The sequence below is a fragment of the Ochotona curzoniae genome, unplaced genomic scaffold (genome assembly GCF_017591425.1).
Source record: "Ochotona curzoniae isolate NIBS_2020 unplaced genomic scaffold, NIBS_Ocur_1.0 scaffold_3223, whole genome shotgun sequence".
In the NCBI taxonomy this organism is placed as follows: Eukaryota; Metazoa; Chordata; class Mammalia; order Lagomorpha; family Ochotonidae; genus Ochotona; species Ochotona curzoniae.
Genome location: NW_024467108.1, coordinates 4,100,481 through 4,117,392, shown reverse-complemented (window position 1 = coordinate 4,117,392; position 16,912 = coordinate 4,100,481). Strand labels below are relative to the sequence as shown.

General features: G+C 47.6%; 1 protein-coding gene across 1 annotated transcript in view; it reads left to right on the top strand.

The window, feature by feature from the left end:
* The window catches only part of P4HA3 (prolyl 4-hydroxylase subunit alpha 3), a 33,550-nt gene that overhangs the window by 15,020 nt on the left and 1,618 nt on the right, over positions 1 to 16,912 (top strand). The window contains exons 5-11 of the mRNA XM_040964309.1: positions 3,426 to 3,477; positions 6,113 to 6,276; positions 6,505 to 6,681; positions 11,258 to 11,322; positions 12,804 to 12,963; positions 14,076 to 14,138; positions 15,544 to 15,612. Of these exons, the coding sequence (XP_040820243.1) occupies positions 3,426 to 3,477; positions 6,113 to 6,276; positions 6,505 to 6,681; positions 11,258 to 11,322; positions 12,804 to 12,963; positions 14,076 to 14,138; positions 15,544 to 15,612 (750 nt within the window). The remainder of the gene's footprint in view (positions 1 to 3,425; positions 3,478 to 6,112; positions 6,277 to 6,504; positions 6,682 to 11,257; positions 11,323 to 12,803; positions 12,964 to 14,075; positions 14,139 to 15,543; positions 15,613 to 16,912) is intronic.

The following is a 16,912-nucleotide window of genomic DNA, read 5'->3' as shown; positions in this document are numbered from 1 at the left end:
AGAACAGTCTGTAACAATCTCCAAGGGCCCCAGCTCCCTGCAACTTGGCAAGTGAATCAAACCATCTCTACACTCCAGTTTTCTCATCCCTCCCGCCCACCTTTTTTTTTGTTTCCTGAGAAAAAGGAGGAGGGTGTGGGTGGTCCAGACCTATGTGTTGCTACCTAATAAGTTTATCCTCAAAACCCCGTTCCGCTCCTGGGCATCCAGGTAATGCCTGCACGCCCAGTTGCTGACAGTCCTACTTGGTTGCCTCACGTTAACACTCAGGATAACATGACCTGGCAAAGAGAGGGAAGTCATTGAATTTTAAAAGAAGAAGAAAAGGGAGAATCAATATGGAGGGACTTGGAGAAAATAAGTCAAAGAGTTCACTGTGAAAAACAGGGTTTTAATCCTGTGTCAAGTGTTACTTGTGTTTTGTGTTCCCGTATCTGCCCGGGCTAAGGTTTCTCCTGTGCTTAGCAGCTGGCTTGCCCGTGCCCTGTCATGCCCTGCTGAAGATCTGTTCACCTTGCAAGGCACAGCTCGGGTGCCCCTGCCTCCTTGACATCTCCTGAATTCTTCTCACTCCTGGCCATCTCTTTCTGTCCTTGCAGCACGTTGTGTATGGGCGTTCCAGCAGGAAGCACATAAGGCCTTGGCTTACCAGGGATTGATAGCTCTTTCCCACTAACATAAGGCTAAGTGTCCCCAGGACCTTTCATTGTCTTAGAAAATTAAAATAGGTGGGTGTTAGTAATGAATGCAGTGATTAAATAATAGGCCATAGACTTAGGTCAATCAGGATTTAGGTTCTGTGGAGACTGGGGTAACTTAACCTCCTTGGGCCTCAGTTTTCCCATCTGTGTGAGGGGAATGGAATTGATGCTTACTGTAAAAGATTTCTGTGAGGATTAGATATTTTCATACACACAGAGCCTTCAGCACGAAGCCTGATACCCATCTTGTACTTAATAAAAATAAGTGACTGTTATTATCTTACTGTGTACTACCAGTGTAGGTTCTCCTTTTCATTTAGTGTTATGCATCTGAGGCAAGTGAATGGGGACAGCAGAAGTAACTCTAACTGCGTTCTTCATAAAGATATACTTTTATTTCATTACCAGGCTCTGCAGTAAAACTATATAAAATCGTATTTTGATTCTCTTCATTTCCCATAGATTCTGAAAAGCCATCACCCTGAGCTAATATCTGATATGCTAAGGTATTCCTAGATTACTTAACTGTTCCTCTATTAAATACACAACAGAGAAATTTGTGGTATTAATATTTAAAAAGAAGATTAGGGCCTCTGGGATGTGGCTTCTGCATGGAATAAAATATGGCCACTGCAAATGCTATTTTTGAAGACTTTTACTGATATAAAAATACTCCTAATACCCACATACAGCGAGACCATCAGGGTATGAAAATGTGCAAAGTGCAATAAAACTACAAACCAGGAACTGGCATTGTGGCAAAGCAAGTAATGTCACTGCCTACGAAGCTAGCATCCCATGTGGGTACTGGTTCATGTCTTGGCTATTTCACTTCTAATTCAGCAACCTATTAATGACCCAGGAAAAGTAGCAGAAGATGGCCCAAGGACTTGGGCCCCTACCACCCAGGACACCTGGGTGAAGAGAAAAGATTCTCACTTTCTTGTCTTTGTAACTCTGATTTTTAAATAAGTTAATCTCAAAAAAAAAAAAAAAAAAAAAAAGCCCAGCACAATGGCTCAACTGGCTAATCCTTCCCTTGTAAGCTCCAGGATCCCATATGGGCACCAGTTCATGTCCCAGCAGCTTCACTTCCTATCCAGCTCCATACTTGTGGCCTGAGAAAGCAGCAAGCTTGGCCCAAGGCATTGGGATGCTATAGCCACATGGGAAACCTGGAAGAAGCTCCTGGCTCTTGGCTTTGGATCAGCCTGGCTCCAGCCATTGCAGCCATTTGTGGAGTGATCAGGCAGATGCAAGATTTTTCTCCATCTCTCCTTCTCTCTGTAAATCTGCTTTTACAATCAAAATAAATGTCATTTTAAAAAAAACCTATATCTTGTCCAAAGTACACATACAGCATGCACTTCAGTAGCATTTCTCATCTAAAATTAAAAAATATATATATTTATTTTAAAGGCAGAGCTACAGAGAGAAAGCTTTTACACCAGCTGGCTCAACAAAGGGCTGCAATGACTGGGGCTGGGGCAGGTGGAAGCCAGGAGCCAGTGCTTCTTTCAGGTTTCCCCATGTGGATGCAGGATCCAAGCTCTTTTTTTTTTTTTTTAAAGATTTATTTATTTATTGGAAAGTCAGATATACAGAGAGCAGGAGAGACAGAGAGGAAGAGCTTTCGTCCGATGATTCACTCCCCAAGTGAGTGCAGCGGCCGATGCTATGCCTGTCCGAAGCCAGGATCCAGGAACTTCTTCTGGGTATCCCACAAGGGTGCAGGGTCCCAAGGCTTTAGGCTGTCCTCAACTGCTTTCCCAGGCCACAAGCAGGGAGCTGGATGGGAGGTGGAACTGCTGGGATTAGAACCGGCGCCCATATGGGATCCCGGTGCGTTCAAGGCGAGGAGGACTTTTGCCACTAGGCCACGCCGCTGGGCCCAGGATCCAAGCTCTTAGGCCATCTTCTGCTGCTTTTCTAGGTGCATTAGCAGGGAGCTGGCTGGAAGTGGAGCAGCCAGGACTCAAATGAGCATTCCTATGGGATACTGGCACGGCTTTACCCGCTATGCCATAGTGGTGGCCTCTGTCATATTTTACAATGTGTTTCCTACTGCTTTTACCATTTTTTAAAATGGGTTTTTAAGTTTTGCTCAAATGAAATGGTTGGGAGAAGCTGCATTTGTCTGTTGCTTACCCATGGGCAATGCCCAGCGGCTGCTGCCATCCCTGGAGGTGCTGACTGCAGCGTGTGTCTGGAGAGCTCCTGCCTTTGCTCCATGTTGGGAAGTCCAGGGTTGCATAGCTGCAGGCCAGCCATCCCTGTGTCCTGGGGGAACACTTCCTTGCAGTTCTCCCTCCACCTCCTTCCTGCTCACTTTGTGGACTTTGGGAAGCACTGAGACCAAGGATGAATTCCATTTTCACTCCTGCTTTTAGAGTGCCATTGACGTCTAATAACAAAGTAGAGCCACATAGAGCACCCTGTAATTATATGGCTTTACACACTTAAGGAAAGTTTGTTGTCATTCACTTTGCCACCTTTCCTGGCTAGGGCAGTAGTTAGCCATTTATGCGTGAGGCACAGGGGGAGCCTGGTCTGCAGCGGGCCCTGAGTCTGGCCTGCTGCTGTTTCTCATGCACTTTAGTGTCCGCTAGTGAAAGAATATTCTATGGTATCATTTTTTTTTAAAAATTCATGTGATGATTTGATCAGAGGAGGTATCTCAGTATACTTAAATAGTTTTCTTTTTTTTTTCTTTTTTTGAACAAGGCAGGAAATGTTTCCTGGGCCCTCAGCCTGTCTCGAGAATTTCTTCTTTACAGTAAGTAGTGACCAATCCTGTTATTAATGCAACACCAGGGGAGCAGGAGGTGGTGTTAAGCAAAAGAACTAGAACTCAGAAACAGGCAGATACTGTGTGTTCTCACTGACATGTAGAAGCCAAAATAAGTTAATTTCATGGCCATTAGATCAGAATGGTGGTCAGCAGAGGCTGGGAAGGGAGGAGAGAGATCACCGAGAGACTGTAAATTGCAGGAATAAGTTCTGGTGCCCTGTAGCACAGCAGGGACACCCCACTGTTCCAACAAGTTGTTACCTATTCTATAAAGAACTAGAGGAGAGGCATTGTGAAGATTTTCAGCACAACAGATACCATAAATGTTTAAGAAGATGGAAATATTCATTATCCTGAGTTGGTCATTTCATATTGTATCAGGAGCTACATTATCACACTGTGCCCAGAAATGCGTGCAATTAAGTTAATGAGTTAAGTACATTTGTAAAAAAAAAAAAAAAAAAAAAAAAAGTAAGCCAATCGTTAGACTTCACTTGCAGAACATACTTTTCTACTTTGGACCTTTAATCCCTGCGAATGAAGCTGTCATCATCAACAGAGTGTACCTGTTGGGGGAAGTCTCGCCGCTGAGCCCATCAGCATTCTGTGGGATATGTCCGTGTTACTGAGAAGATAGCAACCTGTCTCTTCCCTCCCTCCCTGACCCCCCTCCTGGCTCCCCTCACCTGCCGATTTCAGGTCAGTGTTGCTTCCATAGGAACCAGTCCAGGTTGGAAGCCAGTTTCTTCAGAGACATTTGAAAGACCCATGGTATGGAGGGAGGCCGAGGAATGAATGTGGCCAGTGTGTGCTGTGGGTGCCGCCAGAGGGAGAGGGACTCCGAGGAGTAGTCCCTGGGACAGCTCACAGAGAGAGGACAGTTCTCACCCTGAACCCAAAGCTCTCTTGACTGGCAAGGATCCCGCCCAGCTGGTCCAATTTCACTGTCACCTCCTCTTCGCAGGATGCCCTGCAAATAAGATGAGTCCAGCAGGACGGAAGTACCTCCTCCCCTCAGCTTGCATATATTCACCCTGAATGCTAATGGTTGACCGCTGACTAGCCTTTCCTTTAAGAAGATATTTTAGATACTAAAATAAGATGCAAAGTTGCTCATGTTTTAATTACGTTGAAGGATTTCATGGGGGTGGATTTTATGAGTGTAGCTAGCCATTGCTTTTGAATGAATCCATTTAGTAGAGTCAGCCCTCTGTGCCCACTGTGTCCATGGGCTCAGCGACTGCAAACTGAAAACTTTCGAGAAAAAAACAAATGACATCTGTCCTGAATATATAGAGACTTTTCCTGCTGAAGTTATTTCCTGAATGATATGTCTTAACATCTGTTTACATAGCATTTACATTGTATTAGATGGAAGTCATCTGGAAATGGTTTAAAACATAGTAGCGGATATGTGTAGGTTATGTTTAAGTGATGTTACATTTTATGGAAGGGACTGGAGCCTCTTTGGATTTTGATATTTGAGGAGAGTCCTAAAAACAAGTCCCTCTCAGAAAGCAATTGCCTGCTTGGGACAATGTTCCTTTCTGATAATTTACCCAACAGTGAGTGGGCTACGGAAGCAGCTGTGTGATTTGGAAACACTAGTGCTAAGTCCTGTGAACTAACGGCTCACCCAACCTGACTCCATCTCCTATGCCTGATAGATTAAAACCTCTGCCTCCCCCAGACAACCCAAAGCATGTGCTCATGGGTGGAGAAGTGGGACATGCCCAATCGGGGTGCCCTTGTCACATCTAGCTTTGCAGTTTTTCCATTGGCTTATGTATGTAATTCCTGGGCCCTCACTTCCTTTTGTGCCAAGGTGGTAGTGGTGGGGAGAAGCAAGCTAAGCACTTCAGGGAGCAAGCGCTAGAACAAATGAGCCCCTCCCTCTGAGAAGCAGGCCTACAGGCCAGTGTGGGTCATATGGTGGCCAGAGAGGGTACAAACAAGACACACATCCCCTGGGCTTCCCAGGGGCTACATGGGAATTGAGTCTTGGACTCATATGTCCCACAGCACTCTACTATATGTGTAGAGAAGCCAAGGAATTTGAAAGATGTGGTAGAGCCAAGGGTAAATTCATATCTAGTCCTCCAGAGAATAACCTGGATCCTTTGCTACCAGCCATGCCTCTCTGCATTTGGATTCGTTGACCTCATTTCCATGTTCGAAGGGTTTGTTTATGTCCCCTTTCCCCATAAGACTTTAAACTCTGGGAGGGTCACCTCTAGCACAGTGTCAGGTGCATAGTAGCTGTTCCTTGAACATTGACTGAATGCATGGGTGAATGAATGCAGCCTTTCCCCTTTATAATGAAACTGACATGGCCCTGTCCCAGGGCAGCCTTTCTTCTGATGCATATAACAGTGCTTACTGGTCTAGCAGTATCAAGCACTTCTTCCCTTCCCTAGGCCCTTAGTGTCTTCAGATCTGCCTGGCCCAAAGATTTTTTTAATACCAGCTACTCTTGTTACACCCTTCTGTGCATTGATATAAAAGCTAATCAGGGGGCCTGGATGCCAGTTCTGTGTGACCAGACAGCTGAGGAGTCCTTGACAGCTCCTCCTGTGCCCAATGTTCTCTCTGTCCTATTCTTTATTCTGTTCTCTTCCAGGCCCTGATAACAAGAGAATGGCCAGAAATGTCTTAAAATACGAAAGGCTCTTGGCTGAAAGCCCCAAGCAGGTGATGACAGAAGCTGCCCTCCAGAGACCCAATGTGCCCCACCTGCAGACCAGAGACACCTACGAGGGCTTGTGTCAGACACTGGGCTCCCAGGTAGGATTCTGCTCGAGAGGAGAGCAGGAGAGGGACAAGCCTAGCTTGAGAGGGACAGGCCAGAGTTGGCCCAATGTGAGGGTGAAGGCTGGCGTAAGTGAACAAGCTGACCCGGAAAACGTCCGGGTAATCACATTCCGTACCCCTCACCCGCCAGTCTTCTCTGCCCTGGTTTCCCTGAGCCGGTTTCTGCTCCTAAGCCCTTTTTTTCTTCCGCTTTCCTTGCAGCCCACTCACTACCAGAACCCCAGCCTCTACTGCTCTTATGAGACCAACTCCAGCCCCTACCTGCTGCTGCAGCCCGTCCGCAAGGAGGTCATCCACCTGGAGCCCTACGTTGCCCTCTACCATGATTTCGTCAGTGACTTGGAGGCCCACAAGATCCGAGAGCTTGCGGAACCATGGGTGAGTGTCCCCAAGAGCCCACCAAGGACTTTCCTGTATGGTCTCTCATGCCTGGAATCTGGGAGAGTGAGGACAGGCTGGTGGAAACATCCTCACACGTCACCAGTGCGGGAATTCAGAATGGCAGAGGAAATTAGTGGTCACCTCTGCAGGGAAGGGGTTAACTTGCATCTGAACAAGACGATTTCCTTGGAGGTGTTAAAAATGTCCTCTCAGAGGTTGCTGGGGAACACACAGCTGGACAGGCATTTGTCAAAAGGCAGCAAATAGTGCACTGGAGACTTGCACACTTTCCTTGTGAATTCAACCTCAAAACTAAAATGAGGTTGGGCGTTGTTGACTCTGAGTTGAGCCACTTCTTGGGATGCCTATATGCTGTATTGGAATGCTGGCCGAGTCCCAGCTGTGCTGTGCATCAGACCCAGGTTTTTTCGCATGGACTTTGGAGACAGCAAATGACGGACCAACTGCTTGGCTTCCTGCCACTCACATGGGAGACTCAGATGGAATCCTGGCTCTTGGCTTTGGCCTGACCCAAGCCTGGCCTTTGTGGGCATCTGGGAAGTAAACAAGTGACTGGAACATTTCAGTCTCTCAATTTGATGAAAAATAAACCATAATGATTTTAAATGAAATAACAAACTCCCCACCAAATGCCAGTGCCTTGCACAACTGTATAGCAGTGGTCTAATCAACAAGGAACTGAGTATCTGATGGTTTAGTGATGTAAACGTTTTTGTTCACTTAAGTCCACTCCATGAAACTCACACAGTGATGAAATTGCTTAACAACATCAGTTCTCAGAGTGTGTTCCTGTTGTTGCATGATACCAGATTGTGATTGGTAGAAGAGTGACATGGCAGGAGCAGGGAGTAAAATCGGGGCAGGTATTTGCAGACTTGTGGAGTGGCAAGATTCTCAGTCCAGCTTCCTTGGCTTGTGAATGAGGAGCCTGCACACAGAGAGAGCCTCGTGTGCCCACACATGGGGCTGGGGCCATGGCTGGAGCTGTGCTGTTCTACTGTCCTGTATCAGTCAGCCTCAGCTAAATTATGCTTGGTAACAAGCAGCCCCTAAAATATCAGAGGCCACATGAAAAGTTTGTTTCTCACCTTATATGTGTCTGTGTTGGGTGAACAGCAGTTCTGTCCCTCACTCTGTTTTTGCTGGCTGCTGTTGTTTCAAATTTGTTTTATGTATTTTTGAAAATCAGAGTTACAGAGAAAGAGGAGAGATGCAAAGAGAGAGAGCTTCCATTGACTGCTTAACTCCCCAACTGGCTACAACAACTGAGGCTAGGCAAGTCCAAAAACCAAGAGCCAGGAGCTTCTTCCTGGTCTCCCACATAGGTACAAGGAGGGGCCCGCGCACTTGGGCCATCTTCCACTGTTTTCCCAGGCATGTTAGGACAAAAGCAGAACAGCTAAAACTCAAACCAGTGCCCATATTGGATGCCAGCACTGCAGGCAATGGCTTAACTTGCTGCTCCACAATGCCCTCTATCTCTTTACTCTGCCACCCAGCCTGGCTCAGCTGTGTCTGGAACATTGCCAGTCTCACACACAAGAAAAAAGATGACATTTGCAAACATGAGCTGCCCCTTTAGGTTTCTTCCAGGAAATGCCAAGCACACTTCCATACACATCCCTCTGGTAGAAGCCAAATGTGTGGACATCCCTAGAGTCTCCAGGGGGGCTGTGGAATCCTTCTGCAAGTCACACAGCCAAGCTTAATGTCAATGGCAGGGAGATGTCTCCCCCTTCCCCCCATTGCATCCCCCTGGGAAGTGTGGTAAATGTTTAGAAAGTTAGTACAGGCTGCCTCCCTTCAATCAGCATGTGGTCTCTTTAAAAATTCACAATCCTGTAGACTTATTTATGTCCAGTTAGACACCAGGCCTCATGCAGGCAGCTGTTTATTCATTACTGAGCAGCTGTGGCATAGCGCCTGCTTAGCCTCACACTGGACTGTGTGCTGGGCATTAACAAGGAAGTGTTGCTCCTTTCCCTTTAGGTGCTTACTGCACAGGGGGCAGTAGGAAGAAGCAAATATTTACCAAACAAAATCATTCATGCTGAGGTAGACATGCATGTGAACGGTTGTACGATAATAGCATAGCAAAGTGAGTATCACTTAGAATAGGCATTTGGACCGGTGGTCAGAATGTCAGCTAAGAAACCCATGTCCCAGGTCCAGCATGATAGTGTAGTGGTTAAAGTCCTCACCTTGAATGCGCCAGTATCCAATATAGGCGCTGGTTCTAATCTAATCCTAGTGGCCCCACTTCCCATCCAGCCCCCTTCCTGTGGCCTGGGAAAGCAGTTGAGGACGGCCCAAAGCTTTGGGATCCTGCACCCGAGTGGGAGACCCAGAAAGAAGTTCCTGGCTCCTGGCTTCAGATTGGCTCAGCAACAGTCATTGCAACCGCTTGGGGAGTTAATCATCTGACAGAAGTTCTTTCTCTCTGTCTCTCCTCCTCTCTGTATCTCTGCCTTTCCAATAAAAAGAAATAACTTGGAGAGTGAACCATCAGAAAGAGAATCTTCCTCTCTGTCTCTCCTCCTCTCTGTATATCTGCCTTTCCAATAAAAAATTTTAAAAATCTTAAAAAATGATTTATTTAATTTATTTATTTGAAAGAGTTGCAGAGAGAAAGGGAAAGACAAGAGAGAGAGAGGTCTTCCATCCACTGCTTTACTCCCTAAAAGGCCACAGTGGCCCAGGCTGACCAGGCCAAAGCTAAGAGCCAGGAGCTTCATTCATCTGGGTCTCCCTGTGGGCGGCAGGCCAAGGCACTTGGACCATCTGGGTCTCCTGTGGGTGGCAGGGCAAGGCACTTGGACCATCTGGGTCTCCTGTGGGTGGCAGGGCAAGGCACTTGGACCATCTGGGTCTCCCTGTGGGCGGCAGGGGCCAGGCACTTTGACATCTTCCAGTGCTTTTCTGGGATGCGGGCATCACGCTACACCACAACGCTGTTTTCACTTTAGCACTTTAACAGGTCATTTTCTTCCTGGCTGCTGCTGACTCCTTCTCTGCCTTACTCTTGACACTCAGCTGCTCACAGTGGTTTCCCTGGCTGTGAGTGGGTCACAACCCTCTAGCCCCCTCAGCCCCTGAATGCTGCTGCTCACCTCTTTTCACCTGTATGATCACAGCTCACCTTGGGGCCGTCCCAGGAAGTCTTCCTGTCCCTCAGGGTAATGGACAGGTTGCCCTTCTCCCTGTTTCCATGGTGCGCTGTCCAGGCCCATTCAATGATTTGTGAGTGGAGACACTCTCTTGCATCTCCAGCACCTGGCCCAGTGCTGGGGGAGAGAGGACAACTTACATGTATTTGCTCCAAATGATGAATGACTCACTAGGAGACAGTAAGGGGTTGTCCAAGGAGTTGTGCAAGGCTCCTATGCTGGGAGAGAGGATCCCTCACACTGGTTTGTAGACCTTGGGTTTTGTCCTGGTAGAGTAGGAAGCAGCATCTCTCTTCTGAGGCTCACCCATTGAAAGACTTGGAAGAGAACCCAGGAAGCGATTGATTGGTGTTAAGGACAGACAAAACAAGGGGCAGGGGGTGGAGTTCCCCAGAGCCTGTTGTTCATGTGCAGCAGCTGACAGGTGGAGGAATGGGTCCAGGACAAGGTCAAGGCTCTGCACCAGCTGTCTCCGTGGCTTAGGAGCAGGGAGGATGACAGGAGCCTTAGCAAAGGGAAGGGACTTCTGTCTCATTCAGTTCATTGTCCTAGGACTGCCCGGACTGCCTGGGAGGCAGCAGGCCCTGGACCCGGGGCTTGGGAGTGTCTAGAAGCCCAGGGCCTGGCCTCTCACATTCATTTGTCCACTTAAGCAAGGTTGAGCACCCTGCCCAGTGCTGCACCTTCTCTCCAGCCTGGGGTGTGTGTGTGTGTACGTGCGCATGCGTGCACATACTCACAAGAAGCAGTGTCTTGGTGTCCCAAGGATGGGGGCCTTGCTGCATCTGGGAGTTCAGAGCAAACAGAAATGTCCCACTTGCTGGTGACTCCTATCCTGTTATTTCTCATGATTAAGGCAGGTGTGACAGAGTGAGATTTGATTCTGGGTAGGGAAGGGCTTTAGTCAGCACTGTTCAATAAAAGCAGGCTGCCTCCCAGCTCAGGGCTTCATGGAGTCCGAAGTGTTCGTTTAGTTTCACAAACGTTAACCACTTCCCAGAGATCAAGCCCTGTGCCTCACACTGGGATACAAAGATGGATGAGACCCAGCCCTGGCGTTACCTACTTCTCCACTTTACCAAGAAAAATGGATTAAAATACCACCTTATTTTCAGTCTAGCAAACCATGATGAACAGCTCCCCGGCACACATGATGCCAATGGTTATTCTTACCTCCACAAGACATTTGATCAGTTAGGATCTTCTGTGTTTATCAGTGCCCAGCTCTGAACTGGAGCCACATGCAAAATATCCTTTAGTTTAAGCAGGATGTGAAGACCATTGTGCTTCTCCTTCAGTGAGAGGTGGTGCACCTGTGGCTGTGACCGAGCCATCTCCATTTGGGTCACAGTTATTTGGACCTTGTCTTGTGGTTTTCCCGCCAGCTGCAGAGATCGGTGGTGGCATCTGGGGAGCAGCAGTTGCAGGTGGAGTACCGCATCAGCCAGAGGTGAGACGGAACCCCTTCCTGGGCAGGGACCCTTGAGTGTGCCTGCCACCTGCCCTTTGGTTGGGGACACAGCTGACTCCCAGGTCAGCAGCCGCCAGTCATGTGCCATCAGAGAACCTGAAGTTCACGTTCATACCCTTGTGTCCTTTTGGTGGGGAAGCAGCTCCCACACTGCTTGCCCAAGGAACTTCCCCAGGTTGTTACAGAGTCAGGAGTTTAAGCAGAAGGCCATCGGAGCAGAACTTGAACCAGTGCCCTCAACCAGAACACAAGTACATAGCTGTTTTCCTGATGAGGAGTGCTTGCTTGCCACAAGAATTCAGGCCCATCCTTGTTTATGATTCAACTCTGACGGGATTCCATTCCCACCTGCTGACTCACACAAGGTCTGATTTTCCAGCAAGATGGTTGAGCAGACTCTTGACCTGACAGGTCCTCCAGCAGGAAAGATTTCAGAGGAGGGACCCCAGGTTTTCCCTTGTCCCTCCAAGCAGCCCTGCCTGTAGCCCTGTATTTGTACTGTAAGCAGAGGACTTGTGATAATGGTAACAGAAGGATTCTATCCAAGCCACAGTGGCATCCTGGGGAGAGGCCCCACCCCTGCAAGGGGAGTTGGTTTGTGTGGTCGGGGAAGTGAGATGAGTAATGAAAATTTTGATTCAGAATGGATGTAGCTGAACTTATTTGGTCTGATCCACTAAAGAATATTTAATATTAGGAATTATTTTCTAAACTCTGGAAGGTGCATGTAACCTCAGCTGAATTGCTTTTTCTAAGTTTTCTAAAATTCTTGTGGCTTTGATTTCAGTGGACTAGATGGTATTTTCTTCACTTTTAAAATTAAAAAAAAAATGCCTCCTCCTTTTATTACACCAGCCCTTAGACCTTCGGGCTGACCTCTCCGAGGTCATCAGGGAACCTCATAGCTCACACACTTTCTGGACTACTCATTGTCCACTAAGAAAATCCAGATTCCTTGCCACATATCTTTTGCTTTCTCATGCCCTTAACTGTCCCAGCCTTCCTTTATGGATCTAGTGCTTCGCTATCCACAAGCATCATTTCTAGTCACACCTCCATGTCTGTGTTCACATTGCTTCTTCAGGCTCAGACAAGCTTGCCTGTTTCCCATCCCTGAGCAGTGACATTCTGTGCACCCTTCAAACTTCTGCTTAAATTGCCACTCTGTCACCTCAGTACCTCCATAGCATGAACTTCTACCTCCTCTGAGTTCCCCAGTAATTGAGAGTCTTATTTCTCACTTTTTCTGTCTCAATTTGTATTTGTCCACTCCTATGTAAGGCATGAGCTGTTTGAAAGCAATCACTCCATCTTGAATATCTTTGTAAGCACAAGAGTCGTTTCTCCTACCTGCCTGCCTTTCTTTGGCAATTGATACCATTCATTCAGTCATTCAGAGACATCACTAAGGCTTTTCTGGCATCAGAGTACTGATGTTGATATTGTCTGATCTGTTTCAGTGCCTGGCTGAAGGACACAGTAGACCCACTGTTGGTGACCCTCGACCACCGCATTGCCGCTCTCACGGGTCTGGATGTACAGCCTCCCTATGCAGAGTATCTGCAAGTGGTGAACTATGGCATCGGAGGGCACTATGAGCCTCACTTTGACCATGCTACGGTAACCATGGGGCACTGTTCCAGAGTGGGGTGCCAGGGCATGGCCGTGGGGGCACTGTCCTGAGTGGGGTGCCAGGGCATGGCGTGTCTCACCAAGGCAGAGCCCCTGGAAGGTTGTCAGGGAAGATGAAGTGAGATCTTAAAATGAAGGTTCTTGTTCCAGAAATACACTGCTGGTGAGAAAGGAAAATGGGACAGCCACTTGGGAAATAGTTTGACATTTCTTAAAAAATTAAATGTATACCTGCATGTGATCTAATGATTTACTCCTAGGTTTGTTTTTTTTTTTTACCTAAAATCATAATACATCCATAGCCATACAAAGACTTGAACATGAATATTTACAGTAGCCTTATTTGTAATAGCCCCTAAATGGGAAACAGCTTAAACAGCCATCAGCAGATGAATGGGTAATAAAGATTGGTTGATATATCTGTGCAACAGACTATTACTCAGCTATAAAGAATTAACTTCTGCTACATTCAACAACATGGATAAATTCTAAACACCATGTGCAAGTGAAAGAAGGAAGACATAAAAGATTACACATTTTATGATTCGATTTATATGAAACTTCTAGAACAGGCGAAACTGCAGAAAGTAAAGAAGTACACTGCCCAGGGCTAGAGCTGGGAGCAGAGATTGAGTGTAGACTTGCATGAAGCAGACAGAATTATTCCAAGACTGGATTGTGAGAGTGGCTGGCCAACTATTTACAATGGGTGCATTTTGTGACTATATAAGCTGTATCTCACATTGCCTCACAACAACAAAAGAATGTCTCTTTAGAAAGTCATTGAGAACCTCAGTTTATTATTTGATATTATCTGCAATATTTTCCATATGCATTTATTTTAGAGAACCCAAAGATGCAGTTAGCTTTTGCTATTCACAGGTAGCTCTGTTCGATGAGTCTACCATTAATTTACGTGTGTACCGAAGAGAAAGTGTGCTGACACCTGTCATCAAAGGAGGCCCTATCCCACAAGGTGCAGCTCAGGGCTGTATCCGTCCTTCCCCCCATTTTACCCCTTGCTCTATTGATGCAGGAACCCTGGCTAGCATTATGATATCATCTACATAAAATAATGCTGTGTTGTGTTTGTGCCGCAGTCACCAAGCAGCCCCCTGTACAGAATGAAGTCTGGGAACCGAGTGGCAACATTCATGATCTATGTGAGTCTTGCAGTAGTGGGGGTGAGGGGCATGGGGTTGTGGTAACCAGAGCTTCTGCTGTAGTAACTGATAGATCTCTGTTTTTAAAAATGTTTTTTTCAAAGCAAGTCCACACAGAGATTTTATGCATCTCTGCATAAAATTTCCAGGAATTTTGTGTTTCAGATGGTATTTTTATCAGTTAGGAGAGGAGCAAGAAAGAAACACCAGGTAGTCCCTAACCTCGTGGAGCCTACAGGGTGTAGCCCCACAGACGAGCTTGCTGGAAGCTGGGGGTTAGGTTGGGCGGTGATGTGGTGTTGACGCCCAACAGATAGTGGGGTCTAAACCACACAGGCAGGGGCCACGGGAGCCCCTGTGAGGTCCCATGGGGCTCCTAGGTGGAACTATGGCACTGTGGGGACAGAGACAAGAGACACAAGACCAGTCGGATTATGAGAGCAAAGAAGGAAGATGCCTACAAGGAAGTGCAGTGAGCTTGGCCTCTCTCAAGCAGTGAAAATCCTCTTCTCAATCTCACCCTAAAATCTCCATTCTGCCCACTCCATAAAACATCTGAGTAGGCCTGCTCTCCTGCCTCCTAGCATGGCCTACAGCAGCTGGTCCCCGGCTGTGTGGCCTTAACCATCAGATCATGTGGCTCATGCCCTGCCCTGTGGACAGATCATGATTTCACTCATCCTTCTCTTAGAAGAGCTTAGAATAGCCACTCCAAAGAGATGCCTTCCTGATGATGGAGGCATCAACACATTAGGTGTAAGGGCTCCATCTGACAACAAGAGACTAAGTTGTGATGTCAGCCTCCATAGGTAGCAGACATGACCTGCGCTGCCGTGCCCTGATCTTTTCAAGGGAGCTGTGTCTGGTCTCCAAGGCACAGCCCAGAAAGGGCAATGAGAGGCCAGCACACACACAAAGCCACTAGTGCTGGCAGCTCCAGTGTGTTTCCCAGGTGTGCACTCCCTGCAGCTGATGGGCATCTGGCCACGCTGACACTGCAGCTGCTTGTATCCCAGGCTGTCACCCCAGCTGACATTCCATGATCAAAGTCTCTTGGGGCTGCATCCCTGGTTCTAGAGAGCATGGATGTAAGAGCCTAGCAGGTTTTAAAATGGCAAATATAAGTATGTATATGTATCTTGGGTTGTGATGTAAAGATACCTGTTTGTCAGTATTTCAATCAAAAAAGAATCAAAACAAAAACAAAAAACAACTTAAGTTCAGTAAGATGGCCAACAGTCATGCCCCCTAGCAGCCACCCTGAATGTTATTCAGATATTTCTCCCAGGTTAGAAGTCCAGTCCCCAGAAAGGAAGCTTTGTGGAGATGACATTGGCGTGAACACTGGTCAGAGTCAGGAAGGTGGCTGCACTCTGAACGCTGCCTTCTTCCCCTGCGGTTCTAGCTGAGCTCGGTGGAAGCTGGAGGAGCCACAGCCTTCGTCTACGCCAACTTCAGTGTGCCCGTGGTGAAGGTGAGGAGCCTGCCCCCAGGATGGTGCCCAGCAATACCTTCCCCACCCTGCTGTCCGGCTCTCTCGCCCTCACCGCCACTGGTGTGGTCTGTTTCTTGTACCTCTGTTATTTGGTGGCCCTTAAGAGTGGATCTGCATGTCTGACTCCCCTACTACCTAAAAAGAGCACCCCAAAGAAACCCACCTGGGGCAGTTGTTGCTGTACCTGTTGTGGGGGAAGCTGTGGCTTACAAGCTGGCATCCCATATCAGAGCCCTAGTTCAAAACCCAGCTGCTCCACTTCCAGTCTAGCTTCCTGCTAATATGTCAGGGAAAGCAGAAATTGCTTGGCTCCTGCCACCTATTTAGAGTCCCTGGCTCCCAGCCTGGCCTAGACCTGGTTGTTGAGGCTACTAGAGGAGTGAACTAGTGGATGAAAGCTCTCTCTCTCTCCTTCTCCATCACTCCACCTTTTGAACAAGTAAATAAAATCTTAAAACCAAACCAACAGAAAGAACACTACAGGATTTACCTTGGGATGGATCCATGGCAGTGACCAATCCGTTCCACTGTGAGCCCAGGACTAGAGGTGTGCAGCACAGCTCTGCACCATGAAGCCTGTTGAGCAAATGATGTTGCCTACACATTTCAGATCAGGCTCCTCGCAGCTCTCAGCGAATTCAAGAATACTGTGAGGATCAAAAAGAACATCCCTAGAAGGCACCGAGCACACCTTAAGCTTTCAAAGCACAAATGCTGGCTCTCCACCGATACTAGAGGGCTAGCACACCCCTTTCCCGACCTAGGAAGGCTACCTCCACTGCGCTCATTACCACTTTCCAGTGGTAATGCTGCTGTCTGCTTCTGATGGCCATATCGAAGGCCCATCTGCCCATCTGCCTTCGATATGGAAGAGTGTAGAATACAAAGTGTGTGTGTGTGTGTGTGCAGAGCATACAGCATTTGGGACCAGAACATGTGGGCTTGAGGCCCAACACTACTCCTTTTCCTTTTCAGCTGCATTATTTGCAGTCTCTTATGTCTCCACTTCTTTGCTGGGGTGATGGGATTTCGGCAGTGCCTACTTCCCAGGCATGAGAGGGGAGGACCTGAGGAGGCAGGCTTCTGGACCAGTGACTGACATTGTGCCTCAGGGGAAATAATAGTTTATCCCTCCCCGCCCCGCCCCGCTCTGGGAGGTTTTGTTGGATGTTGTCCCACGTTGACTCTGGTAACACTCGGATTTACCTTGTTCTCAGCTCTCATTACTCTGTCCTGATCTGGTCTGTTGCTGTCATGTGTCTGCATCCCCAGAGCTCAG